Raw genomic sequence first — 11,135 nt, forward strand, 5'->3', positions numbered from 1 at the left:
GTGTCGTGTTCTTCCCAATATTTTTGTGTGTGACAGATAAACTGAAAGATTTCATTAAAGGAGAGCAACTCAAGTTCAAAGACGGCTCCTCCAAACTGCTGTCAGGAAATAAATTTCAGGACAGATATCTGGTACTTCAGGACAAGAAACTGCTGTTGTACAAAGACATAAAAGTATGTCCCTCTCTCTTTCTCGTTCTATCTTAATTGTCTCTAATTCCGATTTTTCACACAGCAAAATTATTTTCAGAGTACAAAACTTTTTCTGCCCCTGGTAATATTGAAATATATCTTTATCCTCGCTGTTCCATCAGAAGGAGTCTCATAATGTCACCGTTCGCCAGCGGCCCTGCAGCAGTCGCCAGCAGTTTACCAATTTAGATATTCCAGCATGGAGTTTCGTGTTAGCGATGTTTGTTTTCTTCGCATGCATTTACAGATGAAGTAGTAATTAAAAAACACAGCGGATGTGAAATTACCTGCTCGGGGCCAATCGCTGGCGCCCGTCTGTAATAAGTGTGGAGAAAAAACGAAACAAATAAATCCATAATGGCTATTTTCATTTTGAATTAAAGTAATGTGGAGGGTTCTCACACCCTCTGAAATGAGCACGCAGATTTAAACAACTCAGCTCTTTTCATTTTTTTCATTGTAATCTCTCTTCATATTCACTCTGATCTGTGCTTTCTCTACGGCGCAGACCTCATGAGCTAAGGCACAGTCTCCTGAAGAGTGCGGGATGTGTTAATAATTAATATTTGAGCTAAGTGTGGAGATATATGTGTGAGAGGAGGAGAGATGATGCTCTGAATAAAGCTTCTTCTTTCTTTAATTAGTGTAATTTCTGGCTGCTGCAAAATATTCAACTAATTATCAAGTGTAGAAGGTGGGAATTGGCTGTGAAGCAGAAATTTAATTGATATTTGGATGCCTTTGTTTTCGGTGTCTTGCTTTTATGTAAGTTAGGATCCTCGATTAGAGTTCTTTTCGCCATCGTTGATGTGCGCCTGTGATGCTCGTGGTTTGCAGTGCATAACGTACGAAGCACATCCCTTCCAGGCAACAACACGGCGCTTTGTCGGCACATGCTAGTTTATACAATGCCCTTGGGCTCCTAACAGCTGTAAACAGGAAATTGCTGATGTGAACCTTGAATTCTGTCACAATTTACTTTCAAGGTAAAAACGTGCATACATTTGTTTGGTTCTGCTAAAAAAATGTTTGGAACCAAGCAGGTTTGAGGCACCACTGACTTCAATAGTATCAAAAAAATAATACATTTGTAAGGCTTGCAGTGTTGCCAGGTCCTTGTCTTTTTTTGTACTCTCATACCATTTTGGTGCTTAACCGTTTATGGCTTTTGGCTCATGAAGTGATCAAGTTTTTGGTGTTATTAAAGTGTGAACATACCGGTACGAATATTTTAATCTTTCAGATAAAGCATTTGGATTTATTTCGGTTGATTATTGGATTTTTTTTGTTTGCTGCAAGATCTGGCAACACTAGTCAGCAAACGCTCGTGCCTCTGTGATTTTCTGCACCGGGCATACAGAAGATTTTTTACCCTTCTAGGAACATATTTTTATCAGAAGAAAGACCTTTCATGTCCATGATGCACGTTTAAACACTTTATTAACTACTACTTGTTCAGTTCGGTTATGTACACTATGCAGAGTTACTGTAGATGTGGTTGTCAATTAGTTAATTTGTTAACTTGGTTGTAGAATGCGGTTGTAAGTCCTGTAAATTACTGAACTGCCTGTGTACAGAACAGGATTAAGCATTGAAAGGTGAAGTTACAATCGAATTAATATGCAGTGTGTACGGGACCATCGTAAAATAACTAATCGCGGGACTCCCTATCGTCTGCTTTTCGCCATCGTTTTTTTTTGTCATCGCCCCTTTGTCCACTGGCTCCTCCTGAGATGTTTTCTCTGCAGACCTCTTAAGGCCTACGATGTAATGCCACATTTTTGAAGGCCTTTTGTGTGCCTCCTCTAAAAGTGTCCGGTTGAAACAGTATGCTATTTTTATTTACCCGCCACAGTGGTCGGTAGGTGAAGCAAGTTTACACGCCACAACACAAAATCACCCGCATTTGGCTGGTGGCGGGTGCTAATTTCCATCCCTGTTTGGGTGAACTATCCCTTTAAAGGGGACAGAGAATGAAAAACCATTTTTACCTTGTCTTTGTTGAATAATGGTAGTCTACCCGCATTCACAAACATACAAAAAGTGATAGACATGCTAAACATCTCAGTCTCATAGAAATTCCTCTTTTAGAAATGTCAGCTAGAAAACGGCCCAATCTGAAAAAATGATGCTTATGACATCACAGGCGTCTCACTGCCCCTCCACTTTAAAATAATTGGCTACATTTTTTGAGTGGCAGCAAAGTCAGCCAATCAGTAATGAGATTGCAAGTTAAGCCAGTAGGGGGAGCCAAATAGGTGCAAAACCACTTGTTTAAAATCCCCCACCCTAATAGAGCTATCTGAGAGAGGTTTTAGGAAGCTTCTAAGGCATTACAGACCCAAACAAAAAATGTTTTGTCTACATAATAAGGATAAATACCCCATTCAATCCTTCTATGTCACCTTTAAGCTACATTTAATTGCATTATACCTACAATAAAGTTGTATATGTATAAACCAAATCATTTCAAAATAATCAAGGCTTTTGTGTATTTGTTTCCTCAGAGTACCAAGCCAGAAAGGGAGGCTCAGCTGAAGTCTGTTAAATGTTACTTAGGGTTACGAAGGAAGATAAAAGCAACAAGCAGGTAAGTATTTTCTCAGCACTTTGGCACCAAAATCTGTTTTTCTTGTTTAAAACAAAACAAGGCAACTAATTATGCAATCACCCTCAAGTTCATCCACAAACTGGTGCTGTATTGCCACCGTTTATCCAAACCCTCATCTTTTTTATCTGGAGTATGTTGAATCCACAAGCAGCGCTGTGAAACGTATTATTCAAAATTAGTGTAGCCACGTTGAAAAACATATTAATAATCCTAAACGTGTAATTAAGATCGATTCATAATTATTCAGACATTATCTCTTGGTCCATGTTGAAATGAGCCCCCAGTTCAATCTTTTTCTCCTGTGCCAAAAATGCAAAGCTTGCTTGGCTTGGTGCCAAATGCCCTTCCTCCAGAAACAAGACTATCACAGTCAATCTAAACACAGATTTATATCTCACAATTACAAAATTCATTAAACGTAATTTTGCAAATGCAGCGTTTGATGTTTTTCTCTCCTACTGGGAAAATTGGTAACAGTGGATTTGTTTCATTTCAATAATGTTGCATTTTTGTAATTTATGGGTGTTGTGTAAAAAGAGTTCTTCATAATTTGTGAGCGTAAGTTTAAGTGTAAAATGTTATTTTGTTATCTTTTATGGATCAGTGTCCAACTTAGGCTTCAGCATTTCAAGTACTCGGTCAGAAAAGATGTCATGGGGGGCAGTGCCATTTAAAAAGGTCCATCCTGGTACCAATATATACTCCAGCAAAAGGTCTTTCATGTATGTCAGCTGAATGTAATATCATCTCAGCACTTAAGCGGTCATCAGAGGTCAAACTGTGACACCATTAATGTTAAACATAGTCTTGAACTGATATGGGGAACCTGACTGCAATGCTGTACTAATGAAATAAATTTGTTGTTTTTCTGTCTAATTCTTAACAGTTGGGGATTCACTGTTTATACTGAAAAGCAGCAGTGGTAAGTGCAATTATTTCTTTTCCTAATTGCATAGTCAATCACATACTTTATAAAAAACACCCAGATACAGCTGAAGATTAGAAATGGAGATTAATATGCCCTTTTTTAATATTTCAGGGTGAAACTTACTAAGGTTTTGTTCAGCTTTGCGCTTGAAGTATAGTGCTGCACAACTGAATTTCAAATAGGACACTTGAGTGCTTCAGTTTTATGAATATCTGCGCTTGTGTCTTTCCTAAAAAAGGTATTTCTGCTGTAAAGGGAATGAATCTCAGCAAGACTGGGTCGCCTCCATTATCAGAGTAAAGGTGAGCTTTTTTAGTTTTTTTGAGTGCTGATAATGTGCAGTGTTAACGTTGTTATATAGGACCTACTGTATATAACAACGTTAACACTGCACATTATCGCGTCGTCCATCTTTTTTTACAGTCTATGGTTTGACCACTTAGGCAGCTAGCAGATAGTGAGGAGATGTTTACTGTATGAAACAAAAAAATGTTTTATGGCCTAAAACGTGTGAATTCGCTTAGCGCACCTTTAAAGCATTTCACGATGCTGGATGACAAACAGACAATAAATTTGTTAATTACTGGATGCATCAAAATGCCATGATATTGCCATCTAAAATGGTCATAGTGGTACTAGTATATTATCACCATGGCACTAAAAAAATTTTTCCCAAAGAAAGTTACAAAACAACTAGCCCTAAAAATCATTTCAAGGTCATTCTCCATGGGTATAAATCACGTTATCCGCAAAGGTCTTTCAGCTGAAATAAGGTCAGAGGAGTGCTCCAATAACACTAGTTTCAGCACCGCCTTCTTTACACACCGTGGGCCTGACTCAGCTTATTCAGTATTAATAACTTAAACCAAAGGCAAGAGATGGCAAAGAAGGAATAGATGATTTAGCCATTGTTTAGATCTCTCCTCCAATCCACTTACCCTTTCAGATTTCTCCTGCCCCTCTCGTTCGTCCTAATGCCTCATCCTTATCTACTTCTCACAGGTTCCCGATTTTCATTGTAGAGGTTTATTCATGCTTCTGTGGCTTTGAACTGATACGAGGAGGAAAAACAAAGAGCTTCGGTTTATAATTTTTCTCGTTTCTGTGAAGAACGGGGTGGGAGAGTTTCTTTTTGTTTTTCAAGCTGCCGAATATAAGATGGAGAGAGGAGGTCACGTCCCATAATTCAGTGTACATATTGTCGTCTCTCATTATTACGTGTTCTAAAAGTGCTTCTGAAGTCCGTGCAGGTAGATTAATCGATGCTGAGACTCTTCTAACCTCTTAACGCTTCCATTTCACCCAGCAATCTGCTTGGCACTGTTGCCATAGAAACTGGAGAGGAGTGCTGGGTAGGTAAAGGGACAGGCAGATGAGACCTTCTGCTGCTAAAATGAGAATGTAGACGTGCAGAACAACTCAAAGGCCATAAAGTCACGGTGGAAAGTATAAGCTGTCTCCGTGAACGCGCTGCTCAGGAATAGGTCCAGAATGTTCCGGCACATTTGTTCCTACATCATTAAGGTCAGAAAGTTAGTGTTAGTTAGAACTGCTTGAGAATATATAAGAGTTTTCAGTCTATTTGTTGCCTCAGACTGAAACTTAAAGGTGCATTGTGAAACTTTTTAAAGGATCTCTGCATAAATATATTATTGGTGGAGTATAAAGACCTTAGCAAATGACTGTATTGTTTTTGATTACCATGCAATGAGGCGTTTTTATCTACATACATACACTGTGGCTACCGTAGCTTCTCTCTGCGTTTCGAAAGGGAGGGGTGAGCTGTGCACTTAGCTGTTGGTTGCAATTCGCAATTTCACCACTAGATGTCACTAAAATCTACACAGTGGACCTTTAAATATAAGCCATCCGTTTCTGGTATAAATCATGATTTTACTAGTCAATTGAAATAAGTTAAATCTTATTATTAAAGTAATATAGTCTATTGTAAATATAACTACAAGGCAGCACTGTATTGATATTTCGAAAACTCAAGTGTGATTGTTTTTTCTTCTGCAATAACACATTGATTCTTGTGCACATCAATTCATGACTTCAGGACACAAGTTTAAAGGGGAAATATCATGAAAATCTGGCTTTTTCCATGTTTAAGTGCTATAATTGAGTCCCCAGTGCTTTTATCAACTTAGAAAATGTGAAAAAATCAAAAATCAACCCCATAACTTAGTTTTGGTAAACCATTCTTTGCAATCATGTAAAAAATAAGTAATTGAAATGAAGCTCCCCTTGTGATGTCAGAAGGGGATAATACAGCCCCTTAATCTGCACTATCCAACCACGGCACTGCCATTTAGTGCAGAGATCAGCTCATTTGCATTTAAAATGACACACCCAAAACGACACATTTTTGCACACACCTACAAAGTGGCAATTTTAGCATGTTATACTAAATTATCTATATGGTATTTTGAGCAAGAACTTTACATATGTACTTTAGGGACGCCAAGGATATATTTTACATTTTAAAAAAAGTATTTTGAAATGTCCCCTTTAAGACATCTCTGATGCATTTATGTGTACACAGCGTAAAGCGTTATTTTTTTGGGAAACGCAGGTCTAGTTTTCTTTCTAGGTGAGCAAAAAGATTATTTTCATAAATCGATATAATTGACATTCTTATCATGTATTGAGTGGAAATGAATGAATGAATCATGAAAAATCATTGGTGTAAGGATCTGTGAACTTTTTTTCACAGTAGCTCTTTCATTATTAAAGACTGTCTGTGTTTGCAGCATGGATGTGACTTATGGTCTAAAGACCTGAAGCAGAGCTCATCATTACCTTTCAACCTAAGCAGAGGAAGAACATCAACGTACAGCACCACTCAGACCTTCTCAGTCAAATATAAAAGAGAGGTTAAACTCATACACCATTTAAACTCACATGAATCCTTAAAATACGTCATTCATTTTTCTAGTTAAAGGAAAACACCACCGTTTTTGTATATTTTACTATTTTCTTAACTCAACTTAGATGAATTAATACATACCTATCTTTTTTCAATGCGTGCACTTTTAATCTTTGTACAGCGTGTCGTGAATATGTTAGCATTTAGCCTAGCCCCATTCATTCCTATGGCTCCAAACAGGGATGAATTTAAAAGCCACCAAACACTTCCATATTTTCCCTATTTAAAGACTTATACATGAGTAGTTACTCGAGTATGAATGGTGGCACAAAATAAACCTTTTTTTTTGGAGCCATAGGAATGAATAGGGCTAGGCTAAATGCTAACACATTAAAGAATATTAAAAGTGCACGCATTGAAAAAAGATAGGTATGTATTAATTCATCTAAGTTGAGGTAAGAACATTGAATAGAAGAACAAAATATTAAAAAACTGTGGTGTTTTCCTTTAACCAAGGGACAGCAGATTTGGCAAGTGTCAGCTTTGATCTATCTTGACATTTCCTGAATTTGGCCTTGACTTGATTGAATGCAAACTATTTTTGACTCAAATATCCATGCTTTGTTTACCATTATGTATGTAGGCTAAAGGGAAGTCGGTCCTTACTACAAGCAGAGAAGGTTTAAATACAGAGAAACAAATGACCACCAACAAGGGCAACCAACCAGACTCTACTCATAACTTGGCTGCCAGTGTGGAAGCTCGGTTCGGATCCATGCCGGAAATGGTGATTGATCACACACTCATATCAAAGCGAAGAGCATCGCTTCAACAGGACCTTGGTACTCTCTCCCAAATATCTCAGAGGAAAGTCTTGCCCAGCAGAGGAGCACAGTTGCCTCAGACCCTCATTAATGAACTAAGTAGTGTCCTGAACAAAACGGGGCGTTATCCAAAAGAAAATGATTAAGAGAACGGACACAAAACGACAAAGTCTTGGTAACAAAAAAAATCCTACATTGACCAATAAGATAGCTCTATTATATTCAAACCTTCTGCACTTTGAAATAACCACAGCACACCACAGTTGTTCTCACTTATAAACAGTACATTATTAAATAATATACTACTTATTGTTATTTAAAAAAAAGGATAAGTGTAAAATAAGAATAAAATGATCTTATTGAGGTAAATTTGATCCTTGAGATGTAAAGAATATGTTTGTATATACAGTAGGTCGATCTTTCACTCTGGATGATTTTTTTTTACAGGATTTATCACATTAAGCCATATTCCCTTAATTTATTTGAAAAGTTATATTCAGTATTAGTAAACTTTTAAGTACTTTGCATTGTAACCTGCATTTTCACTTGGTTTAAAAAAACACTACCAGACAATATTGATCCAACATCATTGATCTATTTAGAACAGATGCACTTTTATCATTTTAAGAAAGCGGTTGTTTTTCCATGAGCAGGATTAGTCATTATGTTGGTTTTAATCTTGATCGTCTAGCAAGCCTTTTTCTGGCTGACTATCAAGAGAATCTGGTGTCCTTTTATACTTGGATACAAAAATAACTCACTATTCCAAACCTCCAAAGTTCTTGAATAATGCATAATAGTACGAGAGCGTACACACTGGATATTGTCGCCCAGTTGGATATTAAATATTTATAGTCGACATTTTATGTAGATTATGAATCACTTAACAGTCGCCCGAACCTCGTGTTCTTTGAAAGTTTGTAATCGCGCACTTGTGCCTGTCGTGAAAACTTTAAACACGCAAAGGTCGGTGTAACGTGTAAATAAAAAAGGCAAATGTCAGTTGCTAAATAGTTTTTATATACTGTGTAAGGTTTCTGTGGCTGTATGTTTTGTGTCACAAGTGCTAATGAATTTAATGAGTTTACTTTTCTGTATATTTGTACTCTCAACTCCTCTGTTTATATAAATATTCTGGAGAATTGCTAATTTTTTATATGTCTTGTCATAAAATATCCTGCTGCTGTTACTTTTCAGTTTGATATGTTTTTATTGTGTCTGTTTGATGTGATTTTCAGCCTCTAATAAGCCAGGGGTGTTAGTGACACACCCGTGTCATCTCCCTTATTAAACTTTTTATGCCTAAACTAGAGTTTTTATAAATGACACCAGTCAGACGTTGACACCTTGAGCACTGCCACATGTTACGGTTTTGATTTAAACATGTCACCTGTGTGCTTTGTCACTTTTGTTGTGTGCTTGGTCTCACCTGTTTTTACTGCTCTTCCGCTAACACGCATGCTGTCGCTTTTCTCTCATCTGAAGGTCACCATATGGCAGGAGGGTGGGGAGTTAAGGGCACTGAATAATTGAAAACATTATGCGTGACTTTGCCACACAAAGGAAGGTCTGTGTTTAGTGGTAAAATCCAGTGCAGCGTTCTGTTTCAAATTTCTCTGCTGTTATTTTGATTAAACACATCGTTCCTGCTTTTTTTAGTAGCTATTGTTTACTTTCATATTCCAGAGCAAACTTTTCGGACTGGCCGTACCACAATTGAGTCACGGCAGACAAAGCTTCTGAAATAACCTTCCCAAAACCCATTTAAAAAGGAGATTAGGCTAATATGACACAAACATTTGCTCATAAAAGATGCAGTGTGTCACCCTAGGCTGTTATTTCTCCGGGGCATTTGTTTTATCAGTACAAAGCCTATTCACTGTTATTTAAGACCGGAAAGTAAGCGTCGTCGAAGACCCTCAACCGCCAAGCTTTCAGATTTCATCACTAATGCATAACCTTCCCTCCATGCTATTAGTCAGTAAACACAGAGCAGTCCGGAGAGATTAGAAGAGTCAATAAAGCAAGTTAAAGTTTTAATTTAAGCAACAAATAGGAAAGGTGGGACAGTATCGCTAAGCACACCAAAGACACAAAGTGTCTCTTATGGGATAATTAATGTTAAACTATTAAAATGATGGACTTGGAATACAAGAGAGTGTGCTTACTGTAGCGTCAAGTTACAATGTCACTGTTTCATTTTATTTACAGTACTGTGCAAATGTCGTAGGCCACCATGCCACAATTATATTTGTTGTTTTTGCAATGTTATAGTGATCATATATAATTGTTTCTCAGTCACTTTAATAGAATACATCCAGAAAATTCAGGAAATGTGTATATAGTATTAAAAACTATATAAAAATGTAAACTAATGTGTGAAGTTTTTAGGGTAAGCTCCCCTTCCACTTGAGCAATAGCAGGAAACTGTAGGATCTCTTAAACCTAAAAAAAATAAATCCTAATTTATAATTTTAAATACATTTGTCTTTTAACTTCATTCTGCTCAAAAACGCTCAAGATGTGTTTAGTGCCAAGAGAGGTCAAACTAAACGGATGATGCCTCAAGAAGACATTTAGTCCTGAAATTTTTTTTTCAATTTTTCCTGTATTTTCTGTTTGTATCTTAATGAATAGATTGAAAAATTTATATGGATGGACATTAAAACTTCTAAAACAACAAGTCTGGTGGTGGTGACCTAAGACTTTTGCACAGTACTGTATTTATATGCACTTTTTTTTTTATAAAGAAACAGTTCAACTGTGATGGATAAATAATAGTGATGCACCGATATATCTGACGATTTTTGATTAATTTGAAACCATCGGCATATCGGCAATAGCACGAAAAAGGCCGATACCAATTGTACCGATTGTAGATTAACTGCATAAAGAAATCCATTATATGTAAAAAATGTGTTAATGTTCTAAAATAAATGCTGAACAGCAAAAAACCCCTTTGAAGGTTGTCATGTTGTCTTATTATATTTGTTTTAGCTTAATTTGTGCCTCTCTTATTGGGCCCTATATCTTGCACCCAGCACAATTGACTTTGTCAGTGACGCAGTGGATCCACCTCCCGTTACACGGTGTGCCCGATTTATGCTGGCAAGCTTGGGATTCCCCCGTCTCCTGACATCATTGAAGCGCTTGGCGCAACGATGGGGATGCCAGCTGATGAGACAATTGTGGCTATTTCCTCTCACACCTGTTTAACCTACGCTGATTTGGGGGGGGTTTCTCCTATCCCCATACAAAACAACTTCTCTGTCTTTGACTGCTCTTACAAGAACGTCTGTCTCCTCGGCTGTGAACCGCTCCTGGCGTGCGCCTGGTAAATCCGTAATAATAATAGCAACCCACCATGGAACTTGCGCCCTTGCGTTTAAAGGGAATGTTGGATAGCGTTCTGATTGGTTTATTTGACGTTACGCCCAAACCACACCTATGAATACTGAACCAACTTCAGACCAACCCCTTATTGATTTGCGCATGGCGCAAGAGTTATTTCTCCCGCCGGGAAAATAGCAACAGCGCCCACGATCCGCCCACAAAGTCACTTGTGCATTGCGCTTCGCACTTGCATTTCAGATTGTTAAAATAGGGCCCATTATGTTGGTCAGTTGAATGTTAATTAGATCCAATCCATGTTCAGTAAAAATAATTTGGTGCAGAAATAAACTAGCTAATAGACCAACTGTATAGTATTGTA

The 11,135-nt window shown here is 37.5% G+C and overlaps 1 protein-coding gene across 3 annotated transcripts in view; it reads left to right on the top strand.

The window, feature by feature from the left end:
* Positions 1-10,387, top strand: part of arap2 (ArfGAP with RhoGAP domain, ankyrin repeat and PH domain 2) — a 112,801-nt gene extending 102,414 nt beyond the window's left edge. For all 3 annotated transcript variants that reach the window (XM_065289053.1, XM_065289055.2, XM_065289054.2), the window contains 6 exons: positions 37-173; positions 2,699-2,781; positions 3,689-3,724; positions 3,969-4,032; positions 6,484-6,606; positions 7,243-10,387. In XM_065289053.1, the coding sequence (XP_065145125.1) occupies positions 37-173; positions 2,699-2,781; positions 3,689-3,724; positions 3,969-4,032; positions 6,484-6,606; positions 7,243-7,569 (770 nt within the window). In that variant the 3' untranslated portion in view covers positions 7,570-10,387. The remainder of the gene's footprint in view (positions 1-36; positions 174-2,698; positions 2,782-3,688; positions 3,725-3,968; positions 4,033-6,483; positions 6,607-7,242) is intronic.
* The last annotated feature ends 748 nt before the right edge of the window (positions 10,388-11,135 follow it).

The sequence above is a fragment of the Paramisgurnus dabryanus genome, chromosome 2 (genome assembly GCF_030506205.2).
Source record: "Paramisgurnus dabryanus chromosome 2, PD_genome_1.1, whole genome shotgun sequence".
Classification (NCBI taxonomy): domain Eukaryota; kingdom Metazoa; phylum Chordata; class Actinopteri; order Cypriniformes; family Cobitidae; genus Paramisgurnus; species Paramisgurnus dabryanus.